The 21180-nt window shown below is 42.0% G+C and overlaps 1 protein-coding gene across 2 annotated transcripts; it reads right to left on the bottom strand.

Moving 5' to 3' along the window:
* Positions 1-1452: 1452 nt before the first annotated feature.
* Positions 1453-20452, bottom strand: eif4enif1 (eukaryotic translation initiation factor 4E nuclear import factor 1). 2 transcript variants are annotated; one of them, XM_080728661.1, is made up of 19 exons: positions 20129-20452; positions 18898-19172; positions 18720-18793; positions 17379-17506; positions 16354-16628; positions 14482-14680; positions 13788-13951; positions 12901-13039; positions 10839-11015; positions 9226-9500; positions 8418-8492; positions 7880-8069; positions 6503-6594; positions 6212-6354; positions 5653-5737; positions 5402-5522; positions 4407-4721; positions 3837-4013; positions 1453-2408 (listed from the first exon to the last, which is right to left on the bottom strand). In XM_080728661.1, exons 2-19 carry the CDS (start codon positions 19129-19131, stop codon positions 2236-2238), a joined length of 3036 nt encoding a protein of 1011 aa, XP_080584787.1. In that variant the 5' UTR covers positions 19132-19172; positions 20129-20452; the 3' UTR covers positions 1453-2235. The 2 variants fall into 2 exon arrangements, with proteins under 2 accessions (XP_080584787.1, XP_080584788.1); XM_080728662.1 differs by having other exon boundaries at positions 10839-10946.
* Between the last annotated feature and the right edge of the window lie 728 nt (positions 20453-21180).

Below are 21180 nucleotides of genomic sequence, written 5' to 3'. Positions count from 1 at the left end.
AGGCCAATTTTCAAAACTACCTTTTGTCCAGTACTCCTACAGATTTTGTCAAAAAATCACGCAAATCGGTAGACAGTATCTCAACAGTCATGTGATCGACATGGTTCTCTCTGATTGTCCATATTCCTTCCTGATTGGCTGAGATTGGCTTTCAAAGTTTGTAAGATTGGTCCGTTTTGGACACAATGCCTCAAATCACAAACGCAGAGTGCAATTAACATGAAATCGCGCACACACGTTCCCACTAGGATGAGGAAGAAATGCCACTTAAAATTTTTGAAATCAGCCTCATGGTGGCGCTATAAGAGGCCAATTCGTGTTTTACCTATAACTCCACCGATCAGTTTCAAACTTTGTAAGCGCACTCCCTATAGGCCAAGGAAAAACCCTTTCCTTGCATTTTTCACATCAGCCTTTTATAGCGCCACCTGGAGGCCGACTTATGTAAGACACATTTTTGGATATTACTCCTTCAGATTTTACCCAAAATGAACACAAATCAGTACACAGTGTCTCTACAGTCATATGATCAAGACGGATCTGTCCTGTATTAAATATTCCATCCTGATTGGCTAAGATTGGCCTCCAAACTTTGCAGGATTGATCTGTTTCAAACAAAATGCCTCAAATCAAACACAGCGTGTTGCACGCACATTCGCAAAAGGCCAAGGAAGAAATTACACTACAAAATGTTCAAATCAGCTTCATGGTGGCGCCATGAAAGGCCTAAGATTGGTGAAGAACACGTCACCCTTTTTACATTGGCCTATTATACCACCGCCAGGACGCGTGGCTGGTGGAGACCTGTGCTCGGAAGAGCACTTCTTCTAGTTGTCCATGCAATTTGAACAACGGTCATTGGATGAAAGAAACGTTTCTGTCCCCCCCCTGCCCCCCATGTTGTTCTTGAGAGATTACTTAGAATTAAATGCAAATCAAGTACAAATATTAGTCAGTATTGCAAATTATACATGGTCATTAGTTACAGCTTCTTTCTACCATCATTGCATCGTTTTCACAAATAAAAATGTGGATGAATAGTAGATCTTTGACAAAGGACACCAATGTAAGTCAGTTTCAAGTTCCAAAACAATTACGAGTTGGGACACAATTTTCACAAGGTGGATGAATTGAGACCATCTTTGACAAAGGGCCAACCAATTTAAGTCAGTTGCAAGTTCCAAAAAATATAATGCCAATTTAGGAACCTTTAAATTAAGTAAAATAATTCAATTAAACACGTTCCCTAGCCCTGAAACATGACAGTCGTTGATAATCTCAACTGTCATGTTTCAGGGCCAACGCATTCCCATAAGTCATGACCAAGAAGGGTGCACAAAAACAGTGATTAATAATTAAGCAAAAGACAAGTTTGTTTTTACTCAAGATTTTATTTATTAATTCTATTGTGCTTTTATAACTTAATAGCACATAAGCATAAACTGGATCCCAATCACCCCCTTCCAAGAAAATATAACAAAACATGATTTTGCGCAGTGCTTCACCCCTTGTGATCGGTTGGATAGGAGGGACAGTTAAAAATAAAAAAAAAGGAAAAGAAAATAATTTGCAGAAAAAGGCACAACCAGCACTCGCTGCTTATCCCAGAGACTTCCTGAAATACTCCAGCCAGCTACATCTACAAGAGGGGGCACCGACCTTGCCACATAGGACAACCGCGTAAACTTTAGTGTCACTCCACAATCAAACACCTTGACCTGCAGTAGCCCTTTCCTCAGTGCAGTTTCTGGGTGGGAAATGACACTGGGACAGTCAGACAAAGGAATGCTACCATCTTTTGGTGGCTCTACTTTTTAAGTCTCTGGCAGTTCTGTTTAACTGCAGTATAGTTTAACCTTCCCCAAACCAAGAAAAAGAAAACATCATCGCTATGTACAGGGAGAACACGCTTCTTTACCATGGTCTGTACAATTTGAGCCTATACATCATTCTTTACTGCAAGGAAACCAATATTACAAAAAAAGGATGTGAGGTGCAGTGGGGCGGGGCAACCAACTCCAAAAAGAAATCTCCATGACTCGTCATCCCTTTTTTCAGGTTAGGCCTCATCAAAAGTGGCAACTTCAAGGTTAAAGACAAGCATGGTCTGACTCAGTCTATGCGTCGTCTTAGAAATTAAAGTTCACATTTTATCCCAGTAATAGGGTGGTGGAGATGGAACAAAAAAAGAAAAAACAAAAAGGTTGTATTATCCAGCATCAGGTTTTGAAATGATCATGGCCGGAACTCTAGTTCATCCACACTTATGACCTTAGCAGGCATGGAAGGAAGCGGCTGCTCGAGCACGTCCGAGCCGAACCACTTGGACAGACCAAGAGGGGGGCTGCCCCCATGTCTCTGGGAGTGTGTCCGGTGAGGGCCATGGCTCTGTGACTGATGTGGGTGCACTGCAAGATAAGGAAGATTTCACAGAATTAGAAGCAAAAAAAGGTGCAATATTTCATGGGGTGTGGGGTAAGCGTTGTCCATTCCATTGTTAATAGTAACATTAAGTAGTCGAATGGGGATTTTTCACAACGATGTAAAGCATCGCTCCAGGCTATTTGATCCAATTACAGCAGAAACTCAAGGGTTGAATTATTTTAAGAAGTTGATGACAGGCTCCACTAATCAGGATATCACTGCTACGCTTCAGGATTGTGGGTAGTGTAGTACTTAATCATATTTTTATTAACTAGATTGATTGCAAGCATAAATGTGTGGTTTCTACAGGAGAATAGCATATTTTACAACCACATACAGCTCGTGGGAAACCTACAATAGAGTATTATGACTATAGCCGATAATAAAATCCTCTGTAGATTAGGGCTACAACTCAATATTGAAACGATTAATACAATTATATCTGTTAAGCAATTAACCTTTTACATTTAGTTTGAGGTTGTTTAGGCATGTTCTTCTAACCAACAATAAAGACAACCATGATGAATAATACACTCAAAAATAAATTAAATGTGCCGTTTAGACTACTACAAATGGGACATAAACAAAAGTCATGTTCTGCTATGAACATTTAGGGCAGATTCACACTGAGGTCCGATTGATTCGAACTGTTCTCGAGCATTCACATTGGCCAAGATTCTTCCGTGCCTGTGTACACTACTTCATTCGACTAATAGTATTTATGAGCCTGTTGAGCTGTTGACTATGGGGCTATGGGAGATATAGAATGTTGTCACAGAAGAAGAGTCTTGTTTAGAGCGAATATTAAAGTTTGACTGTTCCTGAAGTTATCTTGAGTTGTAATAACAACAATACATAAACCAAAGCAGTGTGTGCTGACTGTCTTTGAAACCTCACAATGTAGCCTGTAATCATCGTATAACAGTAACGTCACTGGTGCATCCTTAAATCCTTGTCATTTTTATCCTAGCAGCAGCGTCGCCACCGCAGTCCACTTCCTTGTTTTTTGAACGATGCCTTCACATTGCATTGTACCGTTACAGTGGACGCATCAAACGGACTCCAGCCTACCTGCCGAGGCGGTCTCGGGTACGGTGCGGTGATGCATTTCGGGGAACAGTACGCAGCCTTTACACTATCACAACATCTGCCAAGTGGTCTTGGTCTTCCGTAGAATTAACCTCACGTCACTGTGGCAAGCCTGGTTTCCATTTACTGCTCTATGGTCTGATCCAGTCTAGAGCCCCGCCAACTTCAGCTGGTAATTCACATATAATTTCCACCCGAAAACAGATCCAGACAACTTCGCTAGCAAGCCAACAACCGCTCCCTAATCAGAATTATTCTACAACACTTCCTTTCTACTCCACTAGATGGAGCCAGATATTCAGAAACCATAGTGTGAAACCTACTTGGTCTCTGTTGCTGAAGTTGTTGCTGCATTAGCTGTAGCTGCATCTGAGTGCTGGTTCGGGGAGGTAGGAGAGGATGCCCTGTGGGACCTAGCGGGTAAAGGGGTTGTCCATGTCCAAGTACGGCAGGGTGCAAACCTTGGAGTTGGGCCAGGTCAACATGTGGTGGAAATAGGCCTAAACAAAAGACAGTAATGGGTTAAAAAAATAAAAATACATTTCACATAATCTAATCAACTGTGGTTTTCAACCAGTGGTCCTTGAGGGCGTTCCAGGTGGTCCCCAGCTAAATGATGGCGGTAACCAAATGGACCCTTATTAGATCTTTAACTCTTGAGTGTAAAATGACCCTTATGGGTCCATTTGGTTTCATTTTACACATCAATACAGCATGGAATTGTGTTATCCAACGATAACAAAATATTCCAAGTTTTAGGGTCTGAGAGGCTAGATCTCATCAAATGGTGGTCCATGGTTCAAATGCAGGAATACATAATGGACCTTGGCATGAAAAAGGTTGAAAACCTCTGCTGTAGACCATTAACAGTGTTGTAGAAATACAGAACCAACCTGCTTGCAGCAAAGCAGGTCCAAGCTGCTGAGGCTGCATGCCCTGCGCCAGCATCCGCTGCACCATGCTGGGGTGGATCTGTGGCGGAGGCTGGGAACGCACCATGGGCACGTGGGACAGCAGCGGTACGGGGTAGATCGGGCGAGGGAAGTTTGAGGCCGGCCCCGGATTATTCATCATCGTGGGCGTGTGCTGTCCAGAGCCTGGCCTGAGACGCTCGTGGTCTCTGCTCGCCAGGTTCTGCGACGAAACCTTCACGCTCCCGGATTGGCTGCCACACCCATTAAATGAGTCCAAATAAGAGTTCGGGGATTCTGTAATTCCATAAACAAAGTTCCAATGTCAAACAATGTTTACTGTGTAGTTGATGTAAGAAACATGCAAATTAATATGTCAATTAAGGCCTAGAATTATTGACTGCTTTAACTGTTGAAAAATAGCAGATATACAAGCTCACAGCGCGGCACTGAGTGCTGCGCTGCGAGCTTGTAGATCTGCTATTTTTGAAAAAGTCGTGAAAATGTGTGCAAATCTTTGAATATATGTATTTTTAATTCGAACGTTTATAACTCAAATTTTGCTTCTGGGTGGTCCCTGGAACAAGATATTTTGAGATGGGGGTCCGTGACCAAATACATATCATTTTGGGGGTCCTTCACATGAAAACCACTGACATAGTAGTCTCTCAAGAACAGACTAACTGAGCTCCAGTTAAGTGAAAAGGACCTTTTCTTTGATGATGGCTAGCCAGATTGCTGACATAGAAACATAGGTTTTTCCCAAAAAACTTAGAAGGATTCAAAAGACACTTATAGAATCGGGTAAAAATTCAAATTTTCATGATTTTTCAAAAATAGCAGATCTACAAGCTCACAGCGCGGCACTCGGTGCCGCGCTGTGAGCTTGTAGATCTGCTATTTTTCAATAGTTAAAGCAGTCAGTAATCCTAGGCCTAAATGGGTTAAGTGGTGGAGAGCACATCAAGTGTGCATACCGTCTTGGGAGCGGTCCGTTTCCTCCTTACTGTCTTGACGACCGCCTGGCTCATCTTTGCTTTTCTCTTTCGTTTCATACATTTTACGTATCACCGATGTGGGGGTAAACGACGGCGATAACTGAAATACAAACAAAAACTTGCGTACAATGCTTGCATGTTGGACAATGTCTTTTTTTTTTTTTTTCACAGTTTTGTTTAACATGTTGGACAATGTCAAGGGGCCAGCCAACCAACTCATTAATACTCACCATGCTAGTAACATTGCCAGGAGAGTTCCTTCCTGCAGGGTGAGGGCCAGGGGATCTATTCATTCGTGGTTGTCTTAAAGATGGGCTGAAATGAGATTCGTCATAGTTAGCGATGCAAGATGTTATCGGTAGTGGCATCGATATTGACACTGATAATGACACAATAATATGAGTGTTAATGGCTTTGAAAATGAAAAGAAATTTCAGCAATGAACTCAATATAAATATAATATACAATAGAGCACCGAAGTCTGACGTAATTTACGCATCCTACTTGGATCACATCCCCCCCAAAATCTGAATTCCCATAGACTACGCAATGTAGTGTAAAATAAGAACTGTGTTCCAAAAATAAACAAATGATTCCGGCGGTTTGATTCATATGTATATGATAGAGAGATAGATAGATAGCAGACATCGAATGGCGATAATTAAGCGTAACAGGATTCTTAAAAACAGTTTAATCTATAAAAAAACAAGGCAATATTTATTTTCTCTACCAAAGCACAAAGACCTTGGTAGGCACTCAAAAATGAAGTCCTAAATGAAAAGAACTAACTTGTTTCGGAAGGCCTTGTCTTGTGGTTGATGCTGATGGTTGTAACCAGTTTGGAATGAGTGGTGGGCATGCAGAGCAAGGTCCTGCTGGAATGCCAAGGTTTCCAGGTCAGCCTGGCTAGCAGCCATAGACAGCGCCCTCATCTGGGAAAACACAAACACAATATGCAGTAGCTGCCTCACCATATTTGTCCCAAAACACCCGATTCCGGGTGAATAGTCTTTGTAATTTGTTCACAAAGCCAAGTTTAAAATGCATAGTATTTTCAGAGGAAAAGCTTTTTTTCTTCACCTGCTGTGGAGTGGGTCCAGGGCTAATGGATCTATGCATTTCTGTGAACTGCTCCGCCATCATGGGCTGAGATCCAACTGGATGTGGATACCCTGGACAGGAGAAAAGTTCGGTTACATCTACAAGCCTGTCAAACAAAGGCGTTTTAACAGTCCTTCCAAAAAAAAGAAAAAAGAAAAGAAAACATATGCTCATTGACATTGCTGTTTCTCTTCATTGTATTACAAGACTGACATGTCTTTACAAAAATAGAAAAAGTGCTCCTCTGAGCACAGGTTTCCACCAGGCCTGGTAGGTTATTGTGGGTCAGAAATGTTGGGTTAATGTCATTATAGAGGTGAGTGGAATTGCCTGGAGTGTCTCGTTTTGAACAAAACACCTCAAATCATGGAACGTAGCAATCAAGATGTAATATGGAAAAAATCTGACAGATTTATCTTGATCACATGACTAGTGTTGATGTGTACTGATTTATGTGATGTTAAGACAAAATCTATAGGAGTAATATAAAAAAGGGGGAAAAAAACAAACATGCTTTGCAAAAATCTGCCTCCTGGTGGTGTTCTAATAGGCTGATGTGAAAGATTTGGGGGAGTGTGTGTGCAGTTTCACATCGATCTAGCCAACAATTCCGGAGATTAACTGTTCTGCTGCTGTTGACGATCCTCACCGTCATTGAAAGGGTTAATACCATGGCGCCGTTGACAGCGAGGACTGTCAATCTTACTGTATTTACAGTAAATGTATTAATACTTACTTAATGTCGCTCCGGTCGCGGCCGCATCGGTAATGTCCGCGATTTGTTTAAAACGCACGTTGGGCGTGCACGCGAAGTGAAGCTCCTCCATGTTAAGTCAATGGAGAGGCCCATAAAGAGACTTCATTTACTCCAAATGAGCCATTTTGAGCCAGATCTGATGTAAACAATACACAAGGCAGGGCGCAGCCATGTTTCTCTTCTGGGCTCACACTGTCATGTGACTAGATGACGTAATCGTTGCAGTCAAGTGATAATCCAAAAAAACAAAAACAACCCCCTTCCGGCCCTTCAAAATAATAGCGGCGGCCGACGGAGGAAACGACGTGGCACCAAGCAACCTTCAGATTAAGAGGCAGTAGATGTGTTAACTGATCAGACGGATGGACACACACACATGGACGGACAGACAAATATGACCATTAATCCATCTAGACCATATGTATTAAGACAATCTAATTCATCAAGGTGTCCATATTAATTATCAACCTAGTACTGTCTGATGTCGACAGTAAGGATTTGTCACACAGGGAATTTGGTTAGTAGTTTTTCTAATATACAGTAGCTTAAATCTCACCATCAAAAAGACATGGCTTAGCACACCTTTACAATTAACTTACCTGAAGGCTGCAAACGTCTATGAAAGTAGTCGGGTGATGGTGCCCTATGTGGAAAGAGCGGGGGCGAGGGACCCTTATGCAGCAGTCCATGTAAAGGATTAGAGGTTACTGTAGCGTCAGAGCTGCCCAGCAGACCGCCAAGCAGATTAGGAGAGCTGCTGCGAGGTGGACCCTGGCCACCCAGAAGCTCCTAATGAAACAAACAAACTTTAGAAAGCAGGGCAAAACCACTTGCATGCCACATATACGCCTGGTTCAAGAGTAGGTTGGACAGAAATATTTATCGAAGCTTTAATTTATACCCGTTATAACACTGCAGTGTAGCGTTGAATTGGCATGTAATCTTATGCATACTCCTATGCAAAAAAGTATTAAAAAAGGTGGTGTAAGGTGTAAATAGCTGTGCCTCGTCATGGCTTCAGATGGTGCAAGCTGCCCAGGCAATATTTCTCCCATGAAATACAAAGATCTGAATCTGCATTTAATCCCACAAATAGGCATTGGCCAGAGTGAGTAGAGCTTGCCATACAATACATACCTGGAATATGTTTTTCTGCTGTTGAGCAGGCACTTGACTATCAGGCCGTGGGACCAGAGCAGCATCTGATGGCTGCTGAGAGGAGAGAGAAAGCGTTTGGGGGAAGGCAGATAGTGATATGAAGTCCACAAACCACCACCCATGTCCTAATAAATCCCCATCCCACTGGGCATGCTGCTGTGGCATGTGTAGCTGGGTTTTAGTATTATACTAATGGCATTCAAAAGTCACATCACTCCAAAAGGATATAATTTGGAGGATTAATGCTTGCCCACTGAGATTTGGAATATTGCACACCTCTCAAACGCAAATGAAATATCCTTTGTGCAAGTCAGCCAGTAATACTATTGCCATTGCACACTACTCTCGGCATCACAAAATGTTTTCCTTTCAGTTGCCAAACTGCCAAATGGGTTGCTAGTTACGTCACTGCATAAAAGGTGGTATTCCACAAGAAGTTGACTTGCATCTAGGACATTTACACTTTCATACACCCCTTGACACCAAAACCACAGAAATAGCCTAAGAGGGACTTCGCTGATATTTAATGTAAATCCAATTTTCTATTGTGAGGACACGAGAATCAAGACTCAAAATAAGAATTTATGATAAATATTGGTGAAGTTCCTCTTTCATAGTTCCAAGACAAATTTATGCCCATCACTTTGAGTGTTTAAGTGTTTTTTTTACCCCTTCTCTTTTTAAAGAGGGATATTGGTTAAATGTAGCATGCGTTTTTAAGGATTGCCAGGCATGCGATTATCCTGCATTTCACTGATGACACATTGTCGGGAGTTGTGAGACTTACATTGTTGGAGTTGGCTTTGGGGTGGGTAGGCAACGTTCCACTTGCCTTCATGCTGCTGACCAATTTATTAAAGGCGGACATGTCTGGGTCATGCGAGCGTGGACGGACACAGGTGCCACCTGTTAGAGCTTCCTCCAAGTGCTCGGCCATGAAAGGCGTGCCATCTCCCCTCTGTGGAGGGGACACCTTTCTGTGCACCTGTGGTTCAGTCCCCAGCCTCATCCTGTTCATTCCCCCCTCCACCTCCTCCAGAGAGAGCACCACTCCCGAGTTGGCTGGAGACAGGATGGGGACAATTAAAGACAAACCACAAAAACTCTCTCTGATCAAGAAAAGACAATGAAAACGTGGGACACTTTTTCCAGATAGATAGATTAATTATTTATGCTTGATCTGTTCTTAATCGATTTTCTGAATCTCACCTGGCTTTCTTTCTACTATGCCAGATTCGTGTGAATGCAGTTTTACTTTATTCATTACACCAATATGGCCACATGACCTGACTGACCTAATTGATTTGCCCATTAGGCACCAATATAACCATAACGTATAAAGATTGTGTCTTCCTTTAACCAGTATCTGCCATTTTGGCTGAATGTTTACACATTTCAAATGTTCATAACTTTTTTTTGCTGGATGTTCATTATACAAGTGTCCAGTGGTGTAAAGTAAGTACATTTACTCAAGTAGTGTATTTTGAGGTATGTTTTACTTTACTTGAGTATTTCCAGTTTTCAGTATTTTTATTTCTACTCCACTACATCTCAGAGGCAAAAATTGTACTTTTACTCCACTACAATTATTTGGGAACTTTAGTCACTTTGTTAGATTTTGATGATTACCGTATCATTATTACAAAACATACTTTAACCACTTCAGCCCTAAATATATTTTGGCCATTTGAAAATAGCCGATCTACAGTACAAGCTGACAATGTGCCACGATGCGATGCATAGAGCTACAAGCTTGTAGATCTGCCATTTTCAAAAGATTCACGCATTTTACACAGTACTTGTATACTTTTATTCGAAAACTTGTGAAACAGGACATTCTGCATAATGAGTACTTTCTACTTATGGTTCTTTAAATCCATTTTGATACAGATATTATTTTGATACAGATATTATTTTTTAAATAATTTTACTACAGTAATGTTGAATTCCAGACCTTTACTTGTAACAGATTACTACTAAATTACAATAACATGCGGGTACTTTTTAGTATCGTGGAGATTTAATTTATCGTGATATCATCCTCTGTCATGCACTGGGATCAATCCACCTTTTTATTTGCCAGGTTGCATATCCGGTAGCATTTAAACCCACTATTGGTAAAACATACTTATAATATACGTACTTGATACAGTCTTTTTGTCACCCAAATCGTAGCCAAAAAATTGCCGATCTACAAGCTCACAACGCATCGCGACGCGTTGAGAGCTTGTAGATCTGCTATTTTTTTGTCAAACGCTCAGCCCCAGGATAATTTTCATTATCTCGATAACATTGTAAATTGCGTTCTCTTTGGTCACAATAATCGTGATATGAAACTTTCATATCATCCCATCTCTAGTGTTTTTCCCACCACTGAAAATGACCGAAGTGAACACTCACTGCTCTCACGTAGGCGAGCTTTGTTGACCGACAGGCTGGAGAGGAGGGGCTTCAGGTCTACTTTGGCCTTGTGTAGGATCTCCAAGATGTCCACCTTCTCCTTGTGCTCTGATGATTGAATAGGTGTGAAATATGTGACTGGCCCTTGGCTAGGAGAGGTGCTGCGTGGTTCAAGCCCTGAAGACGAGCAAGACGGGTCTTATGTTTTTAAGGCAGCAACTATATTAATTTAACAAATTAAGTGAATAATTTGAAGTCATGCCAGACTGTCTCACTTTTGATTGATTGAATACTTTATTATAAATTTGAAGTCATGACAGACTGTCTGACTTTTGATTGATTGAATACTTTATTATTAGAAGTTTGCATAGGAAAAGCACAGCACAAGACAATACAGTTCACAAGGTCTACGAATAGGACTCAAGAAAGCACAATAGCTTGTTTACATTTAGGTCCTTTTGTACTAAGGCTACGAACACCACTAGAAGAATGGTGCAATTTTCTTGCAATAGCTAAACTAATTATTATAGTATTAGAACTAGTATTTAAGAACAAATTTGACTCCTGCATCCCATCAGTTGCTATCCCAGTTGCTATAGCTGGCTGTGTCAGCATGGTCTACACAATACACATGTTGGCAGGTTCTCACTCAATTGACATGACATTTTGAATACATTCGTGTAATACACAGGAGAACATGTTTACAGCCCATAAAGCATTATGGGACAAATTAACTAGGGCTGGGTATTGAGGCATTTTGTTAAAAAAAAATGGAGCAATCCTGCAAACTTTGGAAGGCAATATTAGTCAATTAGGATGGAATATGAAATATTGGACAGATCTTGATCACATGACTATAGAGATACTGTGTACTGATTTGCATGGTTGTTGGAGAAAATCTGATGGAGTAATGGCAAAGAATGTGTTTTACATAAGTTGGCCTCCTGGTGGCTCTAAGGAAAATGTAAAAAACTAGAGGTTCGCGGCCTTCGGCCGCTCACATCTAGAGTCCACGCCCGCTTCTTTACTAAAAAACTTTCCGCCGGACGCACTGGAGAGAAGTGACTGTTATGCCTCTGCTATTTCTCTGCAGTCACTGTGGAGGCAGCAGCAGCAGCGCACATGCAAACACAGTGGTGTCAAATTTCTCTCTCTCTCTCTCTCTCTCGCTTGCCCGCCCCCCCTCCCCTGTTGCCTCCTCTCTCTCGTGCTTAGCGAATGAGCGGACGGCATAGGGTTATGGGCGGTATTCCTTACGTCCTGACGACTACCGACTACCTATGCGACGACTACCTATGCGACTACCTATGAGTTGAAGTCGATGTAAAGGGGGCGTGAATCTTTTGGAAGTGGGATGCAGCAATAAGCCCATTGTAAATATAAGATGCAGGGTTTTTCCTTGGCCTCTAGGGAGTGCAGTGCACATACAAAGTTTTCCACTGATCGGTGGTGTTAAAGGTAAAAACACAAATTGGCTTGTTATAGCGCCACCACAAGGCTGATTTGAGACATTTCAAGTGGCATTTCTTCCTCTGCCTAGTGGGAACGTGCGTGCACAATTTCACCAAGATTGCACGCTGAGTTCAAGATTTGAGGCATTTTGTTTAAAAATTAGTAATCCTGCCAATCAGGATGGAATATGGAAAATCTGTAGGCGTAGTTTACAGAAATGTTTTTTGCAAACATCGGCCTCATGGTGGCGCTAGAACAGGGCCATGTGAGAAATGTGAGGCAGAGGTTCTGATTTGGCATTCAGGGAGTGTGTGTGTGAGCAGAGTTTTGCAGCGACCGGGCCAACGGCGTCGGAGAGTAGCTATTAACAAGATAGACAGACACACAGACGGACGGACGGACGGACGAAAACATACTCTCGCCTGCCTTTTGGCCTGGCGGAGACAATAAATACAAAATATTTACATTTTACTTTTGTATCGATATGGTAGCCTCTGAATCGATACGATTTATGGCAAGGAATACGATGCAATTATTGCCCTATCAATTAATGGAGGACAGCCCTAGTTTGAACCAACTGTAGAAACCTGCTTAATATTTTATTTTTTACCTGCTAGTCTCTCCAGCTCTTCGTGGGGCGTCGACCTCAAGCTGCTGGAGCGGCTGCCTGAAGGGCTCAGGTTACTGGAGAACCATTGACTGAATCGGCTTGCCGACACCGGCCCGTCCCCGAGAACATCTTCGATCATCTGAAAGAAACGCACAAACAAGCAAGGGCTTTGTGAGACAGAGCGGGTGGCCCAGAATGGCGACTAAAGGGTCTGAGGACAAAGGTGCCACTTACGTTTTGGGAGGCTCTCCGTCTGTTTAGCACAGAAGGTGCTAGAAGACTGAGGGGAGTTTCATTCATTGGATTCATTGCTGCTGTTTTGTTGGCATTGTGTCCTTTATAAATACTGAACCAGTCTTGTGTTGAACTTTGTTATTCAGCTCATGTTCTCATAGTCACCCAGTTTCTAAAATAGGCGACTGACTGTGCGCTAATGTGGCAGTGATGATGATGGGCATAAACTTAGATTGCTGCTTTATGTTCAGAATCACTTTCTGTAACCAAACAATAACCCACTGGCAAACCAGAAAGAACACCAATGCAGTGACAAATGCCATCACCATAGAACTTCAGTGAAGCCGAGACCGAACATGTACGCATGAGCAGTAGAGGTATTCATATTCAAAAGCTTCGATTGTTTTTTTAAATAAAATAAAAAAAGGAAAACAATGTTGATAAAAAATAATGCTGCTTTGCTTTATAGTGACATGGCCATAATAGGGACGACAGGTTCAAAGTGGGTAATACAGCCATTACTACATAAAAAATAAAAAAGATATTAAGATTACCATTTGGAGTGGCATACATGAAGACCTCTACTGTTCAGCATGAGTGTACTGCAATAAACCTCTAGCTCCCAAACCCGTCAAGTGCTCCCCAGGACTTACTGAAGCCAGGCCTGGCATGGTCTTCTCCAGGTTGAAGAACTCGTTGAAGTCAAATTCTCCACCCGACTGCTCTGGCATAACAGGGTGTGGCACCTCCTGATCAGACGGGGCTGGGGCTCTGCACACATCTGGCTCTTCTGCCAGTCCTCCATTACATTCCACTCCTAAGAGAAAGAATTAACACATTATTATGACACTACTTACTGTAAGACAGGGGTAGGCAGCCTTTGGCACGGGTGCCAACATTAGCACAGGGGAGGGTGATCACTGGCACACCGGCATAAGTGAGAAAGAGGATTTTTGTTTTTAAAATGAAATATTCAAAACAGATTTAGGCAAATTACATCCTGCACATAATTCTACATTCATTCAAACTCAACTCTGACTGGGGAGGGAGTCTGGGAGCTAGGGTTATTGCGCTGAGTCTAATGATCATTATGTCCTGAAAATATTTCTAAAGATGAAAAAAGAAAAGAATGTGTACTTAACTCCAATGGAAACATTGTATTTTGTTGTGGTGTCATAATTACACACTGTGTTGATATGGCACATTATCAATAAAATAAAAACATGGCACTTCATGTCAAAAAGGTTGCACATACCTGCTGTAAGGCCTCACTGTAAAAACATTAATCATTAAACCACCGGACGAAGGCCTGTGTAAAAACAATGTTTAAATAGATGTTCGACATGCCTTCTTTCAGAGACTCTGTCCTCTTCCTCGACTTCCTTGACCTACGCCTGTCATCTTCCAGGATCTTATCGTCAAATCCGATGAGCTCGATTGTCTCAGACTGGCTTGTGGGACCTCCCGAGAACCACTCCGGTTCCTCCTCTGCATAAGAATCGTTCCTTCTCCTCTCACTGAACACACGTTTGTCACCAAAATCTCTCTGCAAGACAGTTGCAAGACATAAATGGTTAAGTGCTGTATATGGCTCATCAATGGCAACAATAACGGATCTACAAGCTCACAATGGAATGAACCACACTGTGAGCTTGTACTAGATCTGCCATTTTAGTTAAAGAAATAAATGGCTCAGATGACTTAATGTGGCCAAGGCATCTACATGTCATTTGTCTATGACAGTAGTTCTCAAACTTGGGGTCAGTCCCCAAATTATTTTGTGGGGTCCCCAGATGATTAGCTTAATGTCATTTTTTTTTCTCACTCAATGGTAGACAAACCAACAAACAGTATAAGTGTATACATGGTATCTGCACATTTCTAAAGTGACAATTTAAGGACTTAACTGGCCAAACTGTCAAATATTAAGTAAGCAAGACGATCTACATGCTCACACTGTGGTGAGCATGTAGAGTAACCCTAACCCTAACCCTAACCCTTCCCCTAACCCTAAGTCACATTAAATGTTATACCTACAATTCCAAGTGCTTGTCAGGGTGGGGGTCCCCAGTTCAAATATGTTTATTTTGGGGGTCACAGCCTAAAAAGGTTTGAGAACTCCTGGTCTATGACTTACTGTATCTCTGATTTATGACTCGAAATTTGGGTTCAGTTTCAGTCAACCATTACACAAAAAAAGATAAACATGTGAAAACTGGTACTTCTGTGGCCTACTGGCAGTGTGCACAAGAAAATGGGCACCGTCTAGTGGTTTGAGAGATTTGCTCTGGATGCAGAGATTGCTACACTCCTGTAGGCTATTATTCCAAACGTAGGAGACGGTGATTGAAGGAGCACTTCTTTTCCGTTCACGCGCCGAGGTTAGGGTTAGGTTTAGGCATAGTTTTACTGAGGTTAGGATTAGGGTTAGAGTTAGGCATAGTTTTACTGAGGTTAGGGTTAGAGTTAGGCATAGTTTTACTGAGGTTAAGGTTGGGGTTAGAGTTAGGCATAGCTTTTTGGGTTAGGTTTAGGCATAGAGGTTAACATTCACACCCGCGCGGTCCAAGTGACCACAGCCGAGTGCTCCAGACCTCCGCTCCAGCCAATCACAAGCCACGCCTTCTAATTTATGTAACACCGCCTCCTACGGTAGGAATAATGGCCTCCTGTAGAGCCATGCCGTTTTTACTTACCCAAAATAGGGAAGCCAGGATTAAAAGTTGTTACAAGTTCTTATTCATAGCACTTGTGTTTTAAGAGGCTTGATCAATTCATAAAGTGGCACTCTTAAATCCAGCCAAAAAGCACTTGAATGAGTCTTAAATTGATGTGTTCTTAGTGTGGAATAGTTGTTCATGTTCTATAATGCTGGTCAAGTCAAACCTGAAATAAATGTTATACTCTTAGGTTTGTGAAAAATTCAACTTGCATAGAGATGGCCACATATTATGGGGGACTGCCCCATAGGTCTAACTCCTGTTGGGTCGACTGAGGTTAGGGTTAGGTTTAGGCATAGTTTTACTGAGGTTAGGGTTAAGGTTAGGTGGTCAGACCAAAGGGAGTTCGACCGAAGGACATGTTACCCATATTATGAATCGAACTCAAGGCGCAGCATGTGATTTTGCTCACAATTTTGACTAGCACTTGTTGCCAACAATGCAAATGTGTGCTTACAAGATTAACTATATCTCAAGCAATGATGCATAATCTACAAACCCTGAATCTCTTGTCCTTGAAATCTCGTTCACGTTCCCTTTCCTTCTCCACACGCGATTCTCTCTCAAAGGCTCTGGCAGCAATGATGCGGCCACTGCCGATTCTGCGTGCCCCACCAAGACGAAGACTCTCATTCTCCTTGTTCTCAAGGGGACTGATGGGGCGACGGGAATGGGGTGGAGGTGCAGCATTGCCCTGACATCCCCCACCAAAGCTTCGCCTCTGTGGGCTGAGTACAACATCCAGGTCATCCTCCTTTAGGCGCTCGCGAGGATCTAACAGAAAAGCAACAGAATACAAGGTCCAGTTCTACATATTACAAATCACTGATGTACCTTCTAATGGAGCTGCACAATTAATTCAATTACAATTTAGATACAGGCATTCCACAATCACTGCTGTTTTTAAGTGTTTGTTGTGGACTTTCCTTCAAGGTAAATATCAACCATGGCTCCTTTTTAACTCCACAAAACTAGAGGGGGTGCAGTAACCGTCCATCCACATGTCCCTCCCCACTCACACGTACACAATTGCACTCAGCCGGCCATTCAGCGGCACGTCCTCGGCACGAGACGTCTGAGAGATAGCCTCACAGCCTTCACTACGCTTAAGGGCAAGATAAATGCTCAGTGCTACACCACGCTGTTGGCGTTTCCAAAAAGGCAGCACTCAAACAATTCAAAGTATTTCCTGCACTCAGGAAAAAACATCTTGGTGGACACATTACCAGAATGAACACTGATCAATGGATACAACAAAAACTTTGTCGGCATGAGGTCCTAATATCAGGTTCTTCTAAGATTCAATCTGAAGCCGTTGTTAAAGTACTATTCAAAGTACAATTACTGAAATTTCACTAGACTGAAGTGGTGAACTAGAACTACTGATAATTAATATCCGCCAACATTGTGACAAATGTGGTGGAATATTTGACAATGTATAGCCCAGTGTTGCGGACCTCATTGTTTTCTATATTAGACAATGCAAATAAACATAAAAAGTGACGGTTCTTAGTGGTCACTTACCTGGAATTCTGCGTTTCAAAGGAATTCTATCATCCACGTAATCTTTCTTAAAACCTTCCACTGGAGAGGTGCGTTCTGAAGTGGGATACAGTGAGGCATGCCACTTCTCAGGGTCCCAGACACCATCACTGAACAAAACAATTTAAACCACAATCTCACATTAGAGGAAAAAAATAATATAACTATCCAAAAAGATAAGGAAAATTCTGTCAACTATCAAGTAAGTTTAACACAAAGTATGTTCAACACTCATCAGTAGTGTGATTATGATTGAAAATCAAACTTGAGCACATATTTCAAAATTGAAATTAATATCAGGGTTGAAATGTCTAGGACGGGGGTCTTCAACAGAGGGTCCGCAGAGTCACTAGAGGGGGTCCTTCAAATCTTTGTGTGATAAAAACTCTTTTATATTAACCACTTGAACCCTAGCGTCCATATTCTGATAACTTTAGCCGAAGATGGAAGATCTACAAGCTCACAACGCCTCGCAGTGTGAGGCGTTGTGAGCTTGTAGATCGGCTATTTTCGGCAAAGAGGATTGGTGTAGAGGGGAAAAAGGGCACAACAAGTACAGAGTGAAAGGTCAAGTTTAAGTTCGGACCTCTATCGCTGTAGCAACCTAAACTATAGAAGAACTACAGGCATCTTCATCTGTGCGGCTGCAGAACTAATTATTCACAACTGAGGACTTTCAAATCACAAGTGAGCACTTTCAAATCTTCTCATCTAGGAAAAGGAGAACAGCCTGATCACAGATTGACTCAAATCAGTGATTTGAAGGTTACAATATTGTTGTTGAAATGCATTTTTGATTATATAAAATTCCAGAATATGAACACTTCATGTCAAGCATCTCTAAATTGACCCCAATTAAGCCACGGACCCCCATTTGAAAAGATAAGCCAGGGACCCCCATAAGAGAAGATTTTTAAATCTATAGCAGTGAGTCTCAACCATTTTCATTTCAATTGCCCCCAGTTTGTCACACATCAGGCTACGGACCCACATTTAATAACCTTTCTCTGGGACCCCAATTTATATTGTAAAATCAATGATATGTTGATTTAACTGTGTACAAATGGAACCCATTAGAATTCCATTTGTACCCTCTCAGAGTTACAGTCCCATAAGGGTCCATTTGGTTGACTATCCATCATTTAGCTGGGGACCCCCTGGAACTCCCTCAAGGACCCCACTTTGAGAACCAATGCGCTAGGGTTCATGTACTGAAGATCAGAGAATGTGCTTTCGAGCTGCAAGAAGGAGTCCATGTAAATACCATGTTCCATTTTATGTCTGCCCTTATTGAATTTCCTCCATACTCTCAAGTCTTCTTACCTGTCGTATTTTTCAGCGAGACATTCTGGCCTGTCATTGGAGCATGGCAAGTCCTTTATTTCCAAAAGCTCCTCCTGTAAACGTAATTTATACAATTATAAAACCACGTTCGTCTTTGTCTTCCAATTGATCATCAAGCCAACTTTGCCATTTGCCAATGTGGATATTTCGTCCTCACCTTGGTATATCTGTAATAGGCTGCGGTGGCTTCCGGTTCCTTCACTTGGTCAACATCATCAGCATCGCCATTCTTCTGCCCTTCATTCTTTTGCTCTTCAAGTTCAACCTTCTGCTCTTCAACCTTCAGTGCTTCTATCTTCTGCTCTTCTATCTTCTGCTCTTCCATCTTATGCTCTTCATTGTTCTGCTCTTCATTTTTCTGCTCTTCAACAACACTAGCATCGTTCTCCATGACTGATCCAACAGGCCCAACCAACCAATGCACAGCTTCTTCTAGGACATGGAATGAAGCAAACAAACGTTTCGCCATCATCATCACAGATTGAGGCTTTAACTATTGATTGTCAGAGACCATTCGTTCATATGTAATATGCTTCTGAAGACATATTCTTTTGACAGTTTGAGCACGTCACTCTTAATCTTTATACAATAGCCAAAAATAGCAGCTCTAGTCTAAATTTTAAGTGGTGTGTTATGAGCTTGTAGAGCTGCCATTTTTGGCGTTTATGGAATCCAAATGACTGAGAACTTTAATCATCATTCATGACGATGTAGACAAATACAGATATGTGTGTTTGAAACACCAAATTACCAAGTCACTTTCTTAGAATTTCACATTGATCAAACATCATTCCTACTGAAAGCAAAGAACTAGTAAGGGGGATTTCAATTTAAATTCACCATATCTATCGAAACGTCATAATCATTTTAAATTGGCAGAGGGTTCAAATGACTTTTAAACATTCCCCAACAAACATTAGGAACCAATTATCAAGTTCACCGATGACGTAGGCCAGACGCCAAGCAAGGTGGCGATACGTAGGCGTCACTTATGACTAATTAGTTAATTGGCGTTCTCTCCGCCTGACGTCGAGAATGAAGTACGATTGGCAACTAAAGCAAGACCATTTTCAATATTGAACAAAATCAATGCTCCAGTTTTAGGCAACAACACAGAAGTGGGAGGACGTTTTTATTATTTCCACATAACAACTCAAGGGTATATTAATGACATGGTTCAACATTGAAAATGGGTGGTTCTCCCCTTTAACCTTTGTTTGATTCAACAGTGATAATTCCAAATGTTTCTTTTGGGTTCAGTTCAGGCTTCAGGCCAGCTATAGACACATTAGCCCTGGGCTACAATTACAAAGCTTCGGGAGAAGAAACGCGTTAACGCCCGCTTGTACCCCCTCTAGATACAAAACTAAAACAATTCAACCACTTACTTGAGGTTCGAATGCTGCTCAGAAACACCCGTCCCTGTTTGTTATTATGTGTGTCAAGTAAAGTGAGAGCTCGGTTAGCTAGTTAGCTAGCTAGCTATTGTAGCTGGCTTGTAGCTAGCTAGCCAACTAGCTGGCCGAATGGGGATAAAGCCCACCCCGGCGATAAAGAAACCTCCAGTTGGCTCTTTCTGTCGCCGCGGTAACGTCAACAAGATGGAAAGGCTCTGTTGAAGGTGGATAAAACGACAATATGACCGATAAAAGAACGCCTTCGACGCAGTGAAGACTCTAGACTAGACTGTGTGTGTAAATAACTCGACTCTATTGACGTCTCCTCTCTTTCTCTGTTTTCGTAGCAGCAGATTTTCCTCTGATCACCTCTTTAAGAAGGTCCTCGCGAGGATTACGGCCTGCCCCCGGCTGCTGCCTGTGTAGAATTCCGGGTTGATTCCCCAACGTGACGGTTGCCGTCATGGGACCGGGTGTACGTGGGTTGGGGCAGAGCGACGTATTTCGCGCCTTACAACTACACAAACATTCAGATTTCACAAAGAAAAGTGCTTAATCAAGTCTCACACGTGTCTAAATACGGTACGGCTTACTATATGTACCCGTATCTTTCGTATTATTTAATAAAAAGCCTTTTTATCCGATCGTTTTCTGTATTTCCGGACCGATTTTGCAAGGCCACGCCCACATCTCAGTGTCCATAGATGGGGATGGTGCGCGTGGGGAAACCCAGGACAGACGGGGAAACAAAGAAAACGATCGGATAAAAACTCTTCTTATTAAAGAATGCGGAGGATATATGTAGTTATAGTAAACCGTATCGTATTTAAACACGTGTGAGACTTTATTAAGCACTTTGTTTATGAAATCAGAATGTTTGCGTAGTTGTAAGGGGCGAAATAAGTCGCTTCCTTCAACCCATGTAAACCCGGTCCCATGACGGTCGTGATATACGACCGTCATGTTTCAGGGCTAAATTCCGGGTTGATTCCCCGATAATAAATCGTGTATATCGACTGCGTGGCAGTGTATGGTTGTTTTAT

The sequence above is a fragment of the Nannobrachium achirus genome (genome assembly GCF_963921795.1).
Source record: "Nannobrachium achirus genome assembly, chromosome: 6".
NCBI lineage: Eukaryota > Metazoa > Chordata > Actinopteri > Myctophiformes > Myctophidae > Nannobrachium > Nannobrachium achirus.
This window is presented reverse-complemented; position numbering and strand designations above follow the sequence as displayed.

Bases quoted from the DNA above. Each gene is read 5' to 3' on its own strand.
- eif4enif1 (XM_080728661.1), bottom strand. From the start codon at position 19,131: ATGGAGAACGATGCTAGTGTTGTTGAAGAGCAGAAAAATGAAGAGCAG. The intron at 6,595-7,879 runs GTAAGTTAATTG...TCTCCTGTCCAG, and splicing joins TAGACGTTTGCAGCCTTCAG to GGTATCCACATCCAGTTGGA. The intron at 4,722-5,401 runs GTATGCACACTT...ATGGAATTACAG, and splicing joins AACGGACCGCTCCCAAGACG to AATCCCCGAACTCTTATTTG.